Source organism: Mchenga conophoros, linkage group LG9, assembly GCF_057382185.1.
Source record: "Mchenga conophoros isolate Kocher_MC1m ecotype Shallow Benthic linkage group LG9, M_conophoros_male_GT1.1, whole genome shotgun sequence".
Lineage (NCBI taxonomy): Eukaryota > Metazoa > Chordata > Actinopteri > Cichliformes > Cichlidae > Mchenga > Mchenga conophoros.
In genome coordinates, this window is record NC_140534.1 from 579,056 (window position 1) to 598,391 (window position 19,336).

General features: G+C 43.1%; 3 protein-coding genes across 8 annotated transcripts; 1 reads left to right on the plus strand and 2 right to left on the minus strand.

The window, feature by feature from the left end:
- Positions 1 to 950: 950 nt before the first annotated feature.
- LOC146566525 (leucine-rich repeat-containing protein 31-like) lies at positions 951 to 4,737 on the minus strand. Of its 5 annotated transcripts, none has more exons than XM_085286048.1 (6): positions 4,608 to 4,736; positions 4,243 to 4,338; positions 3,377 to 3,479; positions 2,887 to 3,051; positions 2,603 to 2,758; positions 951 to 2,329 (listed from the first exon to the last, which is right to left on the minus strand). In XM_085286048.1, the coding sequence occupies exons 2-6, from the start codon at positions 4,258 to 4,260 to the stop codon at positions 1,872 to 1,874; spliced, it is 900 nt and encodes a 299-aa protein (XP_085142174.1). In that variant the 5' UTR covers positions 4,261 to 4,338; positions 4,608 to 4,736; the 3' UTR covers positions 951 to 1,871. The 5 variants fall into 5 exon arrangements, with proteins under 5 accessions (XP_085142174.1, XP_085142176.1, XP_085142177.1 ...); XM_085286050.1 differs by having other exon boundaries at positions 4,226 to 4,338; positions 4,608 to 4,715; XM_085286051.1 differs by lacking the exon at positions 4,243 to 4,338 and having other exon boundaries at positions 4,608 to 4,737.
- Positions 4,738 to 5,335: 598 nt separating this feature from the next.
- LOC146566526 (DIS3-like exonuclease 1) lies at positions 5,336 to 11,813 on the plus strand. 2 transcript variants are annotated; one of them, XM_085286029.1, is made up of 6 exons: positions 5,338 to 6,125; positions 7,325 to 7,479; positions 7,655 to 7,833; positions 7,924 to 8,069; positions 8,733 to 8,904; positions 10,475 to 11,813. In XM_085286029.1, the coding sequence occupies exons 1-6, from the start codon at positions 5,977 to 5,979 to the stop codon at positions 10,790 to 10,792; spliced, it is 1,119 nt and encodes a 372-aa protein (XP_085142155.1). In that variant the 5' UTR covers positions 5,338 to 5,976; the 3' UTR covers positions 10,793 to 11,813. The 2 variants fall into 2 exon arrangements, with proteins under 2 accessions (XP_085142154.1, XP_085142155.1); XM_085286028.1 differs by having other exon boundaries at positions 5,336 to 6,125; positions 7,655 to 8,069.
- Positions 11,814 to 14,794: 2,981 nt separating this feature from the next.
- Positions 14,795 to 18,210, minus strand: LOC146566527 (TIMELESS-interacting protein-like). Its single transcript, XM_085287837.1, has 4 exons — positions 18,173 to 18,210; positions 17,935 to 18,010; positions 17,504 to 17,626; positions 14,795 to 17,417 (listed from the first exon to the last, which is right to left on the minus strand). Exons 1-4 carry the CDS (start codon positions 18,208 to 18,210, stop codon positions 17,331 to 17,333), a joined length of 324 nt encoding a protein of 107 aa, XP_085143963.1. The 3' UTR covers positions 14,795 to 17,330.
- Positions 18,211 to 19,336: the final 1,126 nt, after the last annotated feature.

The following is a 19,336-nucleotide window of genomic DNA, read 5'->3' on the forward strand; positions in this document are numbered from 1 at the left end:
GTTCTTTTGCAGCCCGCGCAAGGTAGGAGGTCTCCAGAGTGGGAACCATCGGGAAGTTTTCACAGTCTGAGCAGGAGGGACTGGAGGCACGTGAGCTGTTCTCAGGGGTCCTTTAACACAAATCACACCAAGTTAGAATCAAATAGATAACCTGTCAATAACCGTTTGCAGATCGAGGTCAATGTTCCTAAAAATATGTTTACTTCTGGCCCATGGAGCCACAGCGGGAGTCCGACAGAGAGGAGCAGGTAGAGGAAGGGGTGAGGGTGGCACTGCTGAAGCTCGTCACGGATGGATCACGTCCGATCGGTGAGATGAGAGAAAGCTGAAGTGAAACAACAGCAGGATGAGGTAGACGTCAATATAGGAACTCCCTGATGTGACACAGAAAGGCTATTTTTTTATTTCTTTGTATTATTTCTCACCTTGCAGTCACTGATGCTGTTCACCAGCTGCTTGTATTCAGTATTGAAGGTGTGTGTCAGAAGGCGCAGGCACTACAACACAACAGGAACAAGACCGATCAGCTCCGAGCAGAGAAGGAAGAAGGCAGCAACAAGAACGCCCACTAAGCCCACGTTTTTCTCACCTTGGTGGCCAGCTCCTTCTCACGCTTTCAAAGGTGGTGCTGGAGATCTGCGAGGAGACGGAGGTGGACGTGGACAGAGTGCCGGAGCTCACGCTGGGGGACAGAGACTCACTCAGGGACTTGGTGGTGGGAGCTGTTCCCACGGGAGCCGCCTCTCCCAGAAGGTGACGGGTCTTTTCCACCTGGACGAAAGATGGGGGCGAATGTGAGGTGGGGAGAAGAGGGGAGGTTAGTCATGTAAAGTCTGTACTCTAAGAAAAAACTTTTTAGAATAGCACTTTGGTCTTTGAGCTGAAAAGTCATTTTTCCCTCAATGATATTAAACAGATTTATTTCTTTATGAATCTTTTAAGGCCCCACCTCCTGCAGCTGCTCCATCTTCTCCAGCTCCCACTGGTGCTCTAGGATGAGGCTATCTCCTCTGGGCCTCCAGCCGGCCAGGTTCTCCTCTCCACGCACATAAGCCACTGATGTGTCCAGGACCTTCCTCCTCCTCCTCTGCATCCCTGACTGGACTGAAAAAGAGTGAAAAAGCAGCTAACGTCCAAAAATAAGAAAACTTTGAAAGAACTCCAAAAAAACCTGGAGAACTTTTGCTCAAAAAACAGTTTTGTTTTTTTTAAATTACAAGGCAATCTGACAAAATGTCATCAAATGAGACTCAAGACTTCTGCAGGTCTCTGCCATGACTCAATTTTTTTTTCTTAACGGCAGAAACAATTGTTCCTTTTTTACTTTGTTTCTATTTTCTCTTCTTGTTTTTATCTGTTGAACAACAAACAACATTCATGCTGATTCACATAATATCCTGTCTCTAATCTCTGGGATTTCCTCGTAGCTCTTTGATGCAAAGAACATCCATCAAATGCTCCAGCTTGTGCTCAACATCATCGTGAACGGTGAAGGTACTCTGACGAGAAAATACTCAGTCGACCTTTTGGTTGATTTGTTAAAGAACCCCAAAATAGCTGATTACCTAACAAGGTATGCAGATAATTCACAGCTCTTTTCCTGAATAGCTGCTTTAAAACTCTGCTGAAAGCCTTTGTCCATTTCCAGGTATCCCCACTTCTCGGCATGTGTGTCTCAAGTGTTAGGACTGCTGCATTGGAAAGACCCAGACCCTGCAGCCAAGGTGAGAGACGACAAATATGATAACCCACACCAGCTGTGCTTAACTCTGTAAGTTCCCAGTATTCCCTGAAACCATCACGTGTGACACAGTTTACATCAGACGTGATGCAGCTGACGTCAACACTGACCTTCTTGTGGTAACAGAGACTTAAAAAAATAATAATAAAGCAACAAAGTGGGTCGCTCTTTGACAGTAAATTCCAGTGCGGTCCGCTCCAATCTCCTCAGGCTGACTCTCTTTTAGGCTCTCCTGACTGTTCCCTTTACATGTTGATGATGTGTCTTGTAAATCTGGATCCCTTTCCAGCAGGACGCTCCTCTTTTTCAGACAGTACCTCAGCTGCTCTCTCTCCTGACAGTCAGCTGTCCACCTCTGCATGGCCAGTCGAGCCAGCGCCGGCATTTGAGGCAGAGCTCGGAGCAGAGCGGGCAGCCAGGCTGAGCACGGAGCAGAGGTTGAAGGTCGCAAACTGACATCCACGTCTTCCAGAGAGCCCAGACCTCCTGCTGCAAACAGACTGCACCAACCGTTGTCTCCCACCAAGCTGTTGTAGGACAGATCCAGTGCACGGAGTGAGGAGAGACAGCCCCGTCTGCACACGGCAGCTGCACAGAGGAAGAGGACCCATTGATAACTGATCACTTTATGCCTGTTCACTTTACTGTTTTGTTCACAATGTTTCTGATGGAGACAAAAATAACACCGAATACTTTCATTGTTTTGTTTTATACGACAGCTACAGATGCTGGCAGCATGAAATAAATGAAAGAAATATCAATTTCCTTCAGGCTTTACTTGTCTTAATATACATTTATGCAGCCTAATGATCCACTACAGACCAAAAAAGAAAAAGTATAATGTCATTGTGTGTTAGTTACCCAGATGTTGCATGTCATCAGTGGTGAGCTCGCAGCTGCAAAGACGGAGCTCGCTGACGACTGATGGCTGCAGAGCATCCAGCAGGAGCGCCAAGTGACCGCCAACCACTTTACACCAGGAAATATCCACCGTGCGCAGATAGGACACCGCCAGGGCTGATGCATAAACACAAAGTTTTCACCATTTCAGGCTAGAGGGTGGAAGAGGTATTCAGGGAGAATGACTTGAAGGAAAACTTCTATAAATAAACAAGTGTGTGTGTGTGTGTGTGTGTGTGTGTTACCCAGAGCAGTGAAGGACTCGTTGCTCATGTAGCAGCTGTTGAATGGCAGCCTCCTCATTTGTGTCGCAGGGAGGGCGGAGACCAGCAGGTGGACCACACCTCCCACTTCCTTATTGGATGACACATCAAGCTCGGTCAGTGCAGTGAGAGAGGGCAGCACCTGGACTGAAAAACAACGAGTCACATGACTGCTGCAGCGAGCATGCGATTAGTGTCCGGCGTGTGAGATTGGTAGCAACTGACTCAGAGCCTCTAGATCATCTCGCGTGAGGCAACACAGGTGGAGGTTGAGTCTCTCCAGGTGTGTGACGTGAGCCAGGTGAAAGGTGAGGCGGCTCAGTCCACCAGCTAGAAGCAGCTTTACAGTATATTAATCAGAACAATGCTGCTCTCTAATGTATCTTGGTAAAGCGCAGAAAAATCTAATGTTTTATATGATACAGTGTGATTTCAGTAACATATCATAATGGAGGCTTCAGCAAGTACTTACGAAGGAAATCTTTCCTCTGCTCTTCAGTTAGTTCATCAAATACCTCCCAAAACATCTGTATGGTGGGGTGGCGGTCATGATATCTCCAACCATAACTTGTGTTCTGAAAACAGTGAAAATGACTGTTATAATCATAGAGTTTGTAAGGTCAGGCATACACTATGTTGCCAAAAGTATTCCCTAACACATCCAAATCATTCAATTAATGTGTTCCAATCACTTCCATGGACACAGGTGTATTAAATCAAGCACCTAGGCATGCAGACTACTTCTACAAACATGTGTGAAAGGACGAGTCGCTCTCAGGAACTGAATGAATTCCAGCATGGTAATGTGATAGGATGCACCAGTGCAACAAGTCCAGTCATGAAATTTCCTCGCTATTAAATATTCCATAGTCAGCTGTTAGTGATATTATAACAAAGTGGAAGTAATTGGAAATGACAGCTAGTCAGCTGATGCTAAGGCTCATAGTGCACTTAAGTCACCAATATCTGCAGTCTGCTGTTGTTACAGATGTCCAAACTTCATTGGTTTCCATGGCTGAGCAGCTGCATCCCAGCCTTACACTGACAAACACAATGCAAAGCGTCAGATGGAGTGATTTAAGCATCTCAACACTGGACTCTAAAGCAGTGGAGATGTGTTTACTGGAGTGACGAATCACACTTCTCTGACTGGCAATCCGATGGATGTGTCAGGGTTTGGTGGTTGCCAGAAGTACTTGTCTGACTGCACTGTGCCAAGTGTAAAGTGTGGGCATGTGTGCACATGGCTGGGCACCAGTGCACAATACAAGGTCCATAAAGACATGGATGAGTGAGTTTGGTGTAGAAGAACTGGACTAGCCTGCACAGAGTCCTGACCTCAACCTGATAGAACATCTTTGGGATGAATTAGAGCAGCAACTGTGAGCCAGGCCTTCTCCTCCAACGTCAGTGTCTGACACCATAAATGCACCTCTGGAAGAATAGTCAAAAAATTCCCATAAACACACCTAAACCTTGTGGAAAGCTTTCCCAGAAGAGTGGAAGCAGTTATAGCTGCGAAGGGTGGGCTGACTATTATATTATACTATCATACAAAAGTCTGGATTAAGACTGAGATGTGACTCAAGGTCATATTTGTGTTAAAGCAGCCGACTGAATGCTTTTGACAGTATGCAGTACACAGTTATTGTGCTACAGGACAGCTGTGAAACTACAGCCTGTGTCTGTTTGGCTGACTGTACCTGTTTGAACTTTTCCCAGTCATGCACGTCCTGGCCGACCAGCACTCCCTGCAGCTCCTCTGGTCGAAACAGCCTCACCAAATCCTGCTCACACACCAGGAAGAAGCCTCGCTTGAACTCCTGGAACAGATTCTCCACTGATGTGTTGAAGATACCATATTTCTAACATGTTCAGGACTCAGTACAATAACTGAATGAATTTAGACGCAGGAGTCTTCCAGGTCTTTATGTTTAGTTTGGTTTTTTGCTGTGTTATTTACAGAATTACAGATGGATACCATATATTTCTTTTCATCGATAATAAATTATAGTACGGTCTAATAGAGACGTTATTTTTAAAATCAGGCGTCTAAGCAGAACACGTTCCTCAGCAGAAAACATTTTATCAGAAAGTCATTTCAGTGAGAATATTGGAATAAAGAAACCAAGCACTCCACTGTGAAACCACTGACAGTTTTCACATTAGATCACAGCCATTTATCTACAGCGGCTGGTCGGCCATCTGTTAAAACCTCATATGGACAATTCCTGTTGTTCTATAAGATGCTCTCTAATAGGATGTCTTGGATTTATTTATTATTCAGTTATTGCATTCCTGTTATGGCTGTACGCACACAGAATATTGATATGAAGTAAAAATGATTCTCTCGGGTTGCTTCTGGGATAGTGGAAAAACCAATATATTTCTAAAAGTGTGTTTAATGATTGAGCTGCCACCCAAAAATCAAGTTCTTATCTTGACAAAGCTGGATTATTGACCGCTGGTGAAACATCTGTTGTCCTGAAGGATAAGGACAACAGATGTTTCATCTTGATCTATTATATAAAACGGCCAAAACTGTGTTCAAATCCAAACTTTCTGGCTTCTTTTGGTTCCTGCTGAAGTGCTTTGGGTCCCCTCAGTTCATCCTTAGTCTGAGAAAAGTTTTGTTCTCTCTTTAAGGCACATTTCCTTTGAGCTAACTTAAACTCTGATTGGCTGTCCACTATAAACAAAAAGCATGAACAGCAGATCGGTGGAGTTTCTGTGCCCATGAGCAGAGCTGTGTGCCTGTTAGGGATATGTGTTCTTACTGGTATGATAGAGAGCTGAACGTAGGAAAGACAGTAGACTGTTTTCAGGTTGAGATTCATTCACATTTGGTTCTCCGTGCAGCATTTGTTCCGGTGGAATGGTGCATGTTCAACTGAGTTAAAGTAAACTGTAGTAAAATGTGGCCCACTGATGCATTTTCATATTCTTTTTCATTGAAGTCACGTTAGAAGCATTTTCCCTTTTCAGGTGGGTGCCCAGCTGGATGAGGAGAGGAACATTACGGCCCTGGTCCCTCGTCAGCCCCTGGAGGTCCATGAGACCGTGGCAGAGTGCATGATTTACGCCAACCACTGGGTGGCCCGCAAGATCCAGGAAGCTTTCCCCAACCAGGCCCTTCTAAGGTGTCACCCACCACCACAACAGGAGCTATTCAACCAGCTGGTGGACACTGCAAAGGCCAAAGGTTTCACCATTGACACCAGGTAATGTTTTTGACTGTTCAGTATAGAAACTGAGGAAATGCATATTGTAGTCCAACGCACATCATGTTCAGACACACAAGTGTGTGAACCTGAAATGTTTGATAACACGGGGACACACTCAGGTGTCACATGAGCAGTCAGACAAGAAGAAGACATGTTCCTTCAGCTCAGGTTGAGGTTGAAGCCAAATATGCTTCCAAACCAAAGACTAGAACATATGATGAAGCATATCTTGCCTTTGGCTTCAGCTTCACAACAGCTGTCGTGGCAAGGTCGGTCTCCCCGACAGAATTAGTTTCCCCTGCGTCGGGAGCACACGCTGGGCTGTCCAAATCACGGACAAACAGGATCCCACATTCTTGATTTTCAGTTCACAAACACTTCTTATAACGACTAACTACTCCTGAAACTTTGGAGGTTTTAGCTCTTTACACAGTAAAGTTACAGGATAAATATAATTATCAGGCAAAATGTCCTTCGTTTGTTAAAATAATCCCGTCTGATACCACGAGAGGACAATAAATATTTCATTTTCTGTTGTAACCCTTAAACTGAATGGTAATGTAACGACACTCAGGTTTCACTTTTTTACAAAACTAAAACATCACTACTTCCACGTCTGACTGTTTGTAATGGAGGCGGCGTAACCTGGATCCACACTCCGTGCCCAGCGAACGCTCGCCACGCAGGGGGAACACATGCTGTCGGCGATGCCGACCTCGGCACAACGCTGATCCTGCCGCAGTTTGTTCCCCGGTTCAAATCCCGGACAAACAGGATCCCACAGCTGTTTATGCTTTTAAACCCGTTTTGCACAGAGAGCAGTGTTGAATATTCTCACACGGGAACAAAACAAACAACTCAAATAATTAAAGATGGTTTGTTTTTCTGTTTTTTAAAAGAGGCAGTGATTTATTTAATTACAACCTGTAATCTATTACAGTTAACTTTTATTTGTTTAACTGTTTACAAAAGGTCTGAGGATCTGAGGCGTGGAATGAACTGCAATGGAGTTTGAAAACAAAATATGAATGTGCGGTTGGAGGATTGTGGGGGGGGGGGGGGGGGGGGGGGGGGGGTTAAACCAACAGCAGAACCGGTCCCAGGACAAGAGACATGGTGATGCAAGTAGCTTTGTGTCACTGACTGCTGAGATGAGAGGCCTCACTCATCCCTGGTTTCTGGCTCTGTTCCTTCAGGTCCAACAAGGCTTTAGCTGCCTCACTGGACCGAGCTGTGGACCCACAGGACCCCTTGGTGAACAGGTTGTTCAGAATGATGGCCACCACTGCTATGTCACAGGCTCTGTACTTCTCCACTGGTGCTCATCCTCAAGACCAATACTACCATTATGGTACGATACCGCTGCACAGCTTTTATTGGCTGCACTAGAGTTTCAGTGTGACTGTGGGTCAGTCCATCCATCACACGTCTGCACACACTTGTCCAACGTCTGTTGTTTGTGAAGAATTATTCGACTGAGAACTAGAAAGAAGGCTAACGTGCTGATATTTGCTTCGTTGTCGTAGGTCTGGCTCTGGATCGCTACACACACTTTACCTCACCCATCCGTCGGTACGCAGACATTGTCGTGCACCGCCTTCTTACCGCAGCCCTGCACATGCAGAGGGGCGTTGTATCTGGTAAAGCACCAGCCAGTAACAAAGAAGTGGAGGAAATGGCTCACCATGTCAACAGCAAGAACAGGGTCAGGGGTGTTTTATTGTTTGTGTTTTTCAATGATTCACCTCTTACTCTATTAACAGAAGCTGTGCTGACGTCTGTGTTTCATTTGCAGGCAGCACAGGCAGCCCAAATGCGATCCACAGCACTGTTTCAGTGTCTGTTTTTCAGAGAACGAGACCCTCAGACAGACCCGTGCTGTGTGGCTGACGCTGTTGTCTACTCCATTCGAGACAACGGTGTCTTGGTGTTTATCCCAGAGTAAGAACCTTCAGTCCTGTGTTTTGTTCTGCAGTCTTCTTCTTTTCCTTTGTTTAATGGAGCTGTACAGGAGCTCACAGACGGCCAACCACTCGTGTATTTTTAATAGACGAATTCAAAGTTTATGACAATGAATGAATTTGTTGGAAGATGTAATTGCACGCTAATCAATGTATATTTAACAGTATACACGCTAGTTTTATTTTCTCTTAAAAAACCTCAAAATGAGTTTTAAATTGTATAAATTTACTAAACTAATTCCTTAAACATTTATTGTGAGCAGGGAAAATCGGCTAAAACCCCGAATCTTTTCTCTACCAGGCTTTAAATAAGTTAATTGCATTGCTGAAGTTGAGTCTGTGGGGAGGGACGGTGCTTTGGAGCCAGCCTTGTGTTTGTGGCACTTCTACGTTAGCTTAGCTAACCTCTGGAGGTTGCTGCTTGTTTATTGCAAGGAAAGTGTAATTTAATAACATCAGTGTTCTCCATGCTTGTGGTGTTACAGGGATATGCAATATTAACAGTTTATTAAAATGTAACCTGTGGTCATTTTGAGAAGGCTGTAGAATCCATGTAATGATTAAAATCACAGGGCGCAAAGCAGGTTGAGTAATATCACTGAGTAAGTAAGGCTGCCTCTGACCACAGCCATGTTGTTCACAGGTATGGTGTGAGGGGGCCTGTGTATCTGAAGAACAAAGAGGGCCTGGTGGTGGTAGCGGGACAGGACGGCAGCTGTGATTGGCAGGGTGGCACTGTGCGAAAATACCCGGACCGCATTACCACCACCTCCAGCTGTGGCACCTCCACCTTCAAACTGTTTGACCACATCACCGTAAGTCACAGAAAACACTAATCAATCATTTTAGAAGGTTTCCAGCAATGCAGCGCCTAAAGGCGACGATTCCAAATATATATGCATGAGTGTATATGAATCACAGGTTCATACGACTACTGGATCTTTTGTGGTCCAACATTAAGAGACGTTTTATGATCTTGTTGTGATAAAGTGTTGTGTGGTTGCTGCTTTGTTAGCTAATCTCAAGGTAACAAAACGTCAGTAAGATGAATGAGACGAAAATGATTCCTGAAAATAAATCATTTAAAGTTATTCAGTTTATTGTTTTTAAATATTATATGAAAACAAAAACATAAGTGTGGGGGGGGGGGGAGGCTCTCCTCCAAGACAAGAAATGTAATGCTTCCAGTTTGTGGCGTTTCTACACAAACCTTTTTGTAAAGGGAGATAAAAAATGACAGTGGGCGGTAATTGTTTTCACATAAACGCCTTTAAACGCTGCACGGTCGCACTCTCTCTCTCGCACTCGATAAATGATCCATTGTTGCTCTGCACACGTTTGTTACCACAAACGTCGCATGCACTTATGTCATTGTCATGAGACACTCTTGCAAACAAACTCACGGTTTAGTAACACAGTAGAGCAGCGTGTTTACGGGACAGTAACAGTAATCTAATTACCTTTTTTGCAACAGTAATCCCTTACTTTACTCGTTACTTGAAAAAAGTAATCTAATTATGCGTTGCTGCCCATCACTGGCGTCAAGTTATATTAAGTTCAGGCATGTTACACACGATGATTGTGAGGAATAAGTGCATGTGATTTAAGCAAAAAGAGCAGGAAACATTACCCTAAGGTTAGCTAACAAAAAGAAACTGAAGTAACGGTGTGTTATTCTCACATCTTTGGCTTTAAGACATGAAAAAGTGACAGAGTACTGCTGCTTCCACTGTTATCAACATCTTTTCTTTCTTTCATGGACTTATCCTGGGGTCATAAATGTCAAAGGGCAAAGGCAATGCTAACAACATAGCTTACTGATGGATGATGATGGATGACACATGTGGCCAAAACAAGATAGAAAGAAACATTAGCCCAAACACAAGTTGTCCACCACAGCATTGACTGCTGTCAAGCTATGATCATATCAAACAAAGAGATGATGATGATATTCAACAAACAAATCAACAAAACAACAACCTCACTGTGACACTTGACCGAGGTCACAGTGTTAATGAATGTTTTTCTCCCCCTCTGCTCCAGTCTCCACGTCGTGTGAATGTTAGAAAGCACAGTAAAGAAAGTTCGTGTACGGATGGATGAACGTTTGTTACATTGGATACGTGTGTGTAACATACGTATCCAATTTATCCTATTTATGAACAAAATTGTGGCACAGTCGGAAACTTCTCCACTCTACACCACTGTCTACTTAGCTGTGACGCTGCGCACAGTGCTGAGAGGACTGCTGTTATATATTACGTCACAAACCTTAAGTGGGCCTGTCTTTGCATAGCATTCCATTAGACTATTTTCAGTAGGTGCCATTACTGTGTAGTGATCGAACTGAGGAATACTGTGACTTACGTTCTCTGCTCTCTTCAGGTTCGTATTTCTGTCCACTCTTCAACTTGCCACGCTGACCGTCTAAACCTCGAGGTCATCAGCAACAAGCCTCACCACAGTGCCAAGTCCCAGCAGCCCAGCCCTCAGGGCCGCAGTCAGCTGGTCAAAGAGGTGGTGCGTCAGAATGAAGAGGCGCTGGCTCAGGAGAAGACAGCCCGGCGCCCCAAACTCTCCAAAGAGGAAAGAGAGTTTCGTCAGAGCAAAACTCCCAGTCTGTACTCTATTCTGGAAGAAATCAGAGAGTTGGCTCTGATGGATCTGGAAAGGGCTTCACGCCTCCCGGCAACAACAGCATAGAAACGCTGTAGCCCAGCTTTACCTCCAAGCAGACACTTGTGAGAACTGCACGCTGTGCGCTAACAGAACGGTGATCATTGAAGATCACTCGTGCTGAGTCATCCAGGTCATTCTTGTAGCTCCAGATTGTGTGTGGACAAACCACACGAGTGTGTGAAGTCACAGGAAAGCAAACACAATATTAAGTAAAAACATGTCCCGCCATCTTTTTAGAAACCAGAGTCAAACCGAATCAGTGGATACGTTTTGTAAAAGTTAGTTTTTAAAATCACATCAAGTTAAACTTAGTTGTAAGGAGGATAGGGAACGTGTTAATGCCAGTGAAGTGTCAGCAGTTACTTTGACAAGACCTAGTACTCACTGCAAATGTGGTTCAATCCTGCAGGAAACTAGTCAACTGCAGCAGGTTAAAGAAGTCTGGTAACAAAAGGCTTTTCTCTCAGCACCAGTGATCTCAATATCTCACTGGTGGGATCAATGTCTTGTGTAAATGAAATGTCTTGTGTTATAGAACCATTTTTGGTGAGTTCACACATATTGTACTACCTGTGACCACTTCATACAAAACCCAGCACGAGTATTGTTCTGGAGATGATAAAACGTCCACTCGTCCATTTTCTTCTGCACGTCCTGGAATCTGTCCCAGCTGTCATAGGGTGAGAGGCAGGATACGCCCTGGACAGGTCACCGGACTGATAAAACTTCATGTCACTCATTAGCAGACTTTAAAATAAACCCGTAGAGTAATGAACACACCTGAGGTTGGTTGTGTTGGAAGTGATGTATAAAACTAGGATGTATTTATCTTATAGTTTGTATATCAAGAGCCTGTATAGAAGACACCAACACCAAGGACATTTTTATTGTTTGAACTGGTAAATAATCAGAAGCGTTTTTTGGTTTGTGGATTTTAAGATTGTTTTCTAGAACTACCAACAGAAATATGAACTGTACATAACTATTTCAATATGTGTGCAGTGGCCTGTAATTAAAAATGGTGTTTTCATTAGCGCAGATGGAGCCACTTCATCGTGTTGCGTTTCATGTCCCTGCAGTAGCTTAAGAAAGAACTGTTCATAATTGAACGAGCACTTAATGCTTGGAAGAGGGTGATGGTCAGTTGACAGCTCACATACTACACACACACAGAGGCCTTTTATAGAAACATGTTTGCAACCAAAATTCTGCCAATAGTGAAACTGGAGAAAGAAGATGCATCAGAGCAGGAACTGTGGATCAGTTCAAATATTTTTCTGTAACAGATACCAACACATGGTAAATACGTTTAGGATTTGGACTTTTAAAAATAAGAAAAACATTTATTTCCATTGATTATAAATGTCTTTGCTAACCCAAAGCTGACGTCACAGTAGGAACATGTGCTCAAGATATAAACCACCAGAAATGCACAACATTACTCGAATGAGCAGGCACGAACATTGGGAAACCTTTAAATCTGCTCACTGCCAAAGCTTTTCAGCAGAAACTGCTGCACGTGAACTTTAATCCCCCTCTACACAGTCGTTGCTGAGCTGTTGCTCAGGGCTGAGGCCGGTCTCAGCCTCAGCGGGCTCAGAGTCTTTGGGGGGAAGCGGGCTGGTTTGTTGCGTGGAGGTGTTGTTGGAAGGCTCGAGGTCAGGATCTTCTACAGTTTCATCTCCATCAGTAGAACCTTTGATGACATTTGGTGAGGATGCAGCTGGAGGTTTGTCTCCTAACATGTCAGCAGTCTGAGAGGCTGAAGGGCCTGAAAGGGTTGAGAATTAGAAACAGTGATGGTTTCAGTCAACACAGACACACTCAGTCTACTACGATTTATAAAAGACAGGCAAAGCTGAGATAATGAAAAATGAAACTGTAAACTGCAGGGTTCAAACTCATTGTTCAGGGTCAAATTTAAGCACTTTAAGCACTTTCAAGGTCCATTATCAAGCTTTTCCAGCACATTACCAAAAAAACAGTTTGCATGTTCCACTTTGCATCACCTCAGTAAGACCATGTAAAAATTAAAACAAATCGTCTTAGGTTGACTTAAATGTTCTTTGTTCCTCTTTTGTTAAAACAGAGAAAAATGCACCACACAAAAATACTGAAAAAGGAAATGGTTGTCTTATATGCATATAGTGCACAAACTCAAAAAACTCATTTCTCTCAAAAATGCAGATGTGCAAATGTGAACAAATCAACTTGTTAGAGATGCTCATCTCCACTTGGAAAAAACAACCACACAAAAGAAGAAATCTGCACAAATGAACAAGTCTGCTCATCAGATATTGATGCTTCTTTCCTACGTGACACAACAACAGGAGACAGATGTTTGGTACTTTAACTAGTTAAGCACCCACACCACCAAAAATGGGGGAAAAGAGAGGAGATCACATTTAATCGGTTATAACACGAGGTCAGAAATATAAGTGCAGACATGAGTGTCCACAGAAGCCTCTGAATCTCAGCTGTAAACCATTTCTACAAACACCAAACAGTTAAAAGAGCAGTTACATCACCATGAATCTGTGGACAGGTAACATCCATATTTTGATTTATGATTTTCTGGAGTTAAATGTGACCCAAAGTATATTTTATAGCATATAAGCTATAAAATACTTTTAAAAATTAGGTGAGGGAAATAATCATTTTTTTCTATGTTTGAGTCCCAGTAACTTTGACATAGTAACATCTGCAGTAATATTTACCCCTCTGATGACAGCTCACAAGCGTTAGCTTTATTTTGATACCAAGACTGTTTACACAGAGTTTGTAATTGCAGAGAAATACTCCATTTATTTTGGCCTCTTCATTTTCGAGCAGGAAGCTCAGAAAAGCCCTGGGGGCCTAACAGGTCAAAGTTCATTCCCAATAAAACTAACTGTGAGATGTTTGACTACATTGCTCTCTGGATTATTGTTACAGTCCTAAATGATCAGCTTTAAAGTGTTTGTGCTAATAACACCATGTACAGTAAGACAGGCATGGAGAACAGCACTGACGGGAGGCTTTGAACAGATGACACACTCAGTTCAATTCAACATATAAGACTTTAAAAACGCACAAACATCGACCTAAAATCTATTTATTCAGTCCATCACCTGTCATAGAATTATGTCAAATAATAATGTATTGTTCATCTCCCTTAAATAAACAGGCAGCCTTAAAGTATGAAACATTCATTCATTAAAACACTAAAATGTGTCTGTCGTCTCCGTGGCTGATAGAGCCCCACAGGCATCAATGTGAGCTTAAAGCCATTTATAATTTTTAAATGGTTTAATGTGTCGGTGCTCACGATAAACACATTTTGAATGAAAGCCAGGGAACTTCAGCAGCACAAGAAATGGCTTCTTTGTGCCCACATGCATCAGTCCCTCTTTTTACCAGTTTTTCTTTAAGGCTTAAGTTGGCTAGTTAAGTGTCGGACTAACGATTAAAGCTTTCACTTGAGTGAAGTCACTAATATTACTGCTACTGCTAAGTAATGTTAGCCAAGTTTAAAGCACACTGCATAAATCACCATGCCATAACTAACTGCTGTGCTAGCACTGCCGTACTCTATCACACTCAGTGCATTTCAATCATTTCTCCAACAAGTTTGATAGCTAGCAAAATAATAATCATAGTTTTAAACATTAGCCTGTGTTATGTACACATACTCGAAATTATTTACTGTCATGTGACTCAAGAGTACAAATTCCTTCAGTGTCGTTTTCCATCGAACACTCATTAAAACAGCACGAACCCTGAAACTGCTTATTAAAATAATATGTATGTAAATAATAGTATGTTGCATTATAAAAAATTAAGCTTTTGACTGCCCTCCAGAGTTCACGTTAACTTCAGATCTCTGGAAGCTACACTACCCGAATGATGTCAGCTGTTTAGTTTCTATACTGGACAGAAAAAAAAAAGGGGGGGGGGGGGGTGGATTGGCTCCTCTTAAGGAGGACTAATGACTAAAATGTGAAAGTTTAAAGTCGATGAGTAAATCATGCTCGGGTAATACAATGGAAACGGTCTCATATCACCATCTAGTGTTATAAACTGTAAACACATTTTTATGGGTGAAGGCTCATAATAGAGACCGATCAACAGGTCATTTTCTTTTCTATGGGTCTCATTTAAATCACATTACATCATTTCTGCGGTAAATGAGGACCCTGAAGAACGATTTAATGTCACTGTTAAAGATTTGTAGACAATAGATCGCAGACAGCTGGCTCCGCTTTAACTAAAGAGGAAGTAAAAACAGTTTGGATCACAAGTGTAAGGCAAAAACAAAAATACTACGCCTAATTGAAGCTGACATCAGACAGGCAGTAAAGAAATCAATGTTTTCTACATGCTTTGCCTCTTATTACCAAACTCCACACTAATGTGAGGAATCTCTGGTGGTTTGGACGAACTGTGCAATACGGGAACTCGTCACTCGACCTTCAGGGTTTCTGGTGGATATATACACTAGATCCACTTCACTATATTGTAAGGAGTATTCACTCACCACCCATCATCCAAATCATTGAATTCAGGTGATCCAGTAACTTCCACAGCTGTATAGAATCAAGCACCTAGGCATGCAGACTGCTGCTACTAAGTGGAAGTGTTTGGGAACGACAGCAACTCAGCCATCAAGTGGTGGATCACGTAAAATCCCAGAGTGGGGGTCAGTGGATACTGAGGCGCACAGAGGTTGCTAATTTTCTGTGGAGTCCATCGCTCCAAACTTCACGTGGTCTCCAGATTAGCTAAAGAACAGTGCACAGAGAGCTTCGTGGAATCCATTTCCATGGCCGAGCAGCTGTAGTCCAAGCCTTACATCACAGAGTGCAACGCAAAGCAATGGGACACAGCGGTGTAAAGCACGCCGCCACTGGACTCTAGAACAGGAGAGATGCAGTCTATGGAGCGACGGATCACAGTTCTCAATCTGGAAAGCCGATAGACAAGTCAACTTAGCAGTTGCCAGGACAACAGAGCTCCAGGTTTGGTGGCAGGGGGATTTCGGTGCGGGGTTGTTTTTCAGAAGTTGGGCTCAGTCTCTTCGTTCCAGTGAAAGGAACTCTTAATGCTTCAGCATGCAAAGACATTTTGGCTCCCGACTTTAAGGGAACAGTTTGGGGATGGCTTCTTCCTGTTCCAGCATGACTGGGCACCAGTGCACAAAGCAAGGTCCACAAAGACATGAACTCTGGCATGGGAGTCCTGACCAGAACACCACTGGGATGAATGAGAGCAGAGATTTGGAGCCAGGCCTTCAACATCAGTGTCTGACCTTACAAATGGTCATAAACTCCCATAAACACTCCCAGAAGAGTTGAAGCTGATATAGCTGCACAGGCGGACGTCGTGAATGGGATGTCACTCGAGTTCATATGAGTGTGGGGGCAGATGAGCAAACACTTTTGGCAATATACTGTACATTCAATGTTTTGCTTTTTGTATTTTCATATAAAGTTAATACACCAATGAAGCTAGATGATCCTTATGAACCTTCGCTGGATGTTTTGTAGCAGAATCATTAATTATTTCTGTTATATTGTGTCCCAGCTGTATGATACATTTTTGCCATTCTTACCAATTTGCTGCTGGCGTGCGCGCCTCTTTTCCAGGGCCCGCTGTCTGTTCAGCTCAATACGTTTCTGCTGCTCTTCGGTCAGAGAGGGAGTAGGTGGGGGAGCGAGGGCTTCGGCAATCTGCCCTTGGGGAGCATTAATAAAACTCTCTCTGCTGAACAGATCAGGATCCCCAAATGTTTCCAGTTCACGTTGTACCTCTTCGTCACCAGCACCTGAACACAATTTCAAGCAGTGCTGATAATTAAGTCCTGTGGAATATGGCAAGTATTTCCTATGTGCACCTGCAGGTGTGAATCCACCGTAGGGCTGTTCGATACAACGATATATACAAAAACGTCTATTTCATTTTACGCTATCGTTTGTTTCGTGGTGTCGCAAAATAAACTGTTTACGGCAATATTTCTTCATGGTTCTGATGTCACTGTAGTAAAGTTCTCTCTTTCTCTTATATATAACCACACTACGGACGGACAAGCGCCTGTTTTTATGCGTTGTCGTTAGCAACAACGACGGTAAAACCATCGCGTGTCCGCTTGTTTATGTTCCACATAAACCTTTCAGAATAAAGCTCAAGATCCTGTTGAGGCTTTTCAAAATAAACGGAATCACGTGAAAGAGCAGAGTGTTTACGGATGAGAAGTAAAACAGAGCCGCCAGGTGCTAAAAAATAAACCTTAGACTCAAACGTTAGAACAGGCTTTCCCCCGCAGCACGCCGTGTAATAAATACTCACAAAGAAAACGGCGCCGTTACAACTTCTGTCTAAAAATGTGTCGTTTCATGCATCGGTTAAAACACTCGACTCCAGCTACATGACGCGCAGCTGGAAACACTTCACGCAAGTCGAGATTCACAGAATTGACAGAAAATGTTACATTTCTGTGATTTATATCGTTATCGGACGATAGAATTCTTATATCGGGAGATGAGACTTTGGTCATATCGCACAGCCCTAGTCCACCGTATCCCCATCAGTAATGATTTTTCTTCTTACCATCTGTACTTGTAAAATCTTCATGTGTCAGGGGCATGTCCAGTCGTATTCGTTTAAGACATGTCTATAGAAGAATGAGTAAAAAATTACAAATTCTGAACATTAGGAATCCCACACGCTTGCAGGAAATATTCTACTGCTTCCTCTCACCTGCACTTCCTTTTTGCTGCCGAGCCTTTCCACTTTGTCAATAAAATCTTCAAATTGCAATTTGGGGTACAACCTGTGGGCCCAGTTCTCCATCTTCTGCATCAGCAGCCGCAGGTCTGCAGCCTAATGGGGCAAACATCAAAAACAGCGAGTAGTGATATGAAAGAGGGCTGTGTGTGATAGGACGCTTCTTCTTCCCACTAAAAAATGACTTCCAGTCATTGGAACAAAAGACATCTTAATTTGGTAAACCAACCTCTGGTTCCCCTCACTCATTTTTGACCACGACAGAAAGGGCAACTTTTGACCTTTTAGTCTCAAACCAAATTTAGGACATCTAATTAAAAGCTGACAGGCCAAACAGATTTAGCTCAAAAACCAATGTTCATTCACATCTGGTAATTGGTGGGACAGATGTTATCATATCCTACCTCGTGTCCTTTGCCTTTGAACTGGATATTGTCAAAGAGAGTGCCCAGAGCTGGAAGCCCTCGATCTGATATCAGCCTGGGAAAAAATATTAAGACTAAGTTAAACCATTAATGGATTACAAGCAGGGTTAGCAGCACATCCAGGCGTATTTGGCTTATCCAATTCAGGATCGTGGATGGCTGAAGCCCATCCCAGCAGCCAGGTCGCCAGCCTGTCACAGGGCCAACACAGACAGACCCTCTGAATGGAAATGTCAGTGCCTTCAGATGTACCATGTTCAGAAGGCAGTAGCTTGTTGGGGGGGGGTAGGGTGTTTGGTTTTCAGGGTGCCCACAACCTTTCTTTTCCTACCTGTTTGTACATAAGGCAGTATAATGAGAAATAGTCAAATTTCTCCATCTAAAAATAAAAAATAAAAAATTGCTATATATATATATATATATATATTTATAGCAAAGTTGCAATTAATTTGAATATTTTATCAAATGAAAATCTATGTTTTTCTTTAATACAGCTTGCAAGTTTTATCCTAAGTATAATCGACGTTCTTACTTAAAAGCTTATTTAACATCCTTTGATTTAGTATAACTTAGTTCTGTCCAGGAACATTGTGAACAGAACAGTAACAGAGGAGTGCCACTGGGACACCCACTGGGAGACTACTGGGAACGAGCCTGACTTATGGTTGGCAATACTAACCAGGTTCACACTATAGGTGTACAGAGACTGGAAACATCTTTCTCACACACATCCAGGGATGTCTCCAACGCTCTGACAATTTTCAGTCTGGGAATTTTGCCCATCCAAATGATGAAAACAACAATGGTATTAGAGTCTTTCTTCTTTAAATGACTGGCAGAGTGAAGCTGCACCATCATCACACAGATGCAGTCATTTGTACCCGCCGCTAAAGCGTAAGAAGACGCTGCAGTACTCTGCGAAACGACAGGTGTCGCCACTCAGATAATATCACATCACTTTTTTTGTGCAAAGTTCTTTCCACAAACTTACGTTTTCAAACATTTGCAACAACTCTGTGTGTCAGTGTGTCTCTGAGCCTCTGTGCACGATTATTAGTGAAACGGTGATAAAAACCAGTGCAGTCACAGACTCGTGTTCAACCTGGCTGCAACACTGACAGTCTGCACACGTCAATCAATGATTTTGGCCTCCTTGTGTCCCAGCTCACACAAGATGACATCAAATTCCTATTTAAATGCGCATTTTAATGCATTTCAACCCTCTGTCGTGATATAAATGTCTTTGCTACCTGTGGGAGTCCAGCTTGGGTTGGGGTCTCTTCACGCCTCTCCTTTTAGCAGTAGGGACATCAGCCAGCTGTGATACCTCACCTTCATCTCCTGCATTGAAAACACATGACAACAGGATGTGTTTCTAACT

Bases quoted from the DNA above. Each gene is read 5' to 3' on its own strand.
- LOC146566527 (XM_085287837.1), bottom strand. From the start codon at position 18,210: ATGGTACATCTGAAGGCACTGACATTTCCATTCAGAGG. The intron at 18,011-18,172 runs GTCTGTCTGTGT...ATTTTTTCCCAG, and splicing joins CTGACATTTCCATTCAGAGG to GCTGATATCAGATCGAGGGC. The intron at 17,627-17,934 runs GTAGGATATGAT...TTGCCCCATTAG, and splicing joins TCAAAGGCAAAGGACACGAG to GCTGCAGACCTGCGGCTGCT.
- LOC146566526 (XM_085286028.1), top strand. From the start codon at position 5,977: ATGATTTACGCCAACCACTGGGTGGCCCGCAAGATCCAGGAAGCTTTC. The intron at 8,070-8,732 runs GTAAGAACCTTC...TGTTGTTCACAG, and splicing joins GTCTTGGTGTTTATCCCAGA to GTATGGTGTGAGGGGGCCTG. The intron at 8,905-10,474 runs GTAAGTCACAGA...TGCTCTCTTCAG, and splicing joins AACTGTTTGACCACATCACC to GTTCGTATTTCTGTCCACTC.
- LOC146566525 (XM_085286048.1), bottom strand. The intron at 2,759-2,886 runs GTAACACACACA...TTTATGCATCAG, and splicing joins CGAGTCCTTCACTGCTCTGG to CCCTGGCGGTGTCCTATCTG. The intron at 2,330-2,602 runs GTAACTAACACA...TCCTCTGTGCAG, and splicing joins TGATGACATGCAACATCTGG to CTGCCGTGTGCAGACGGGGC.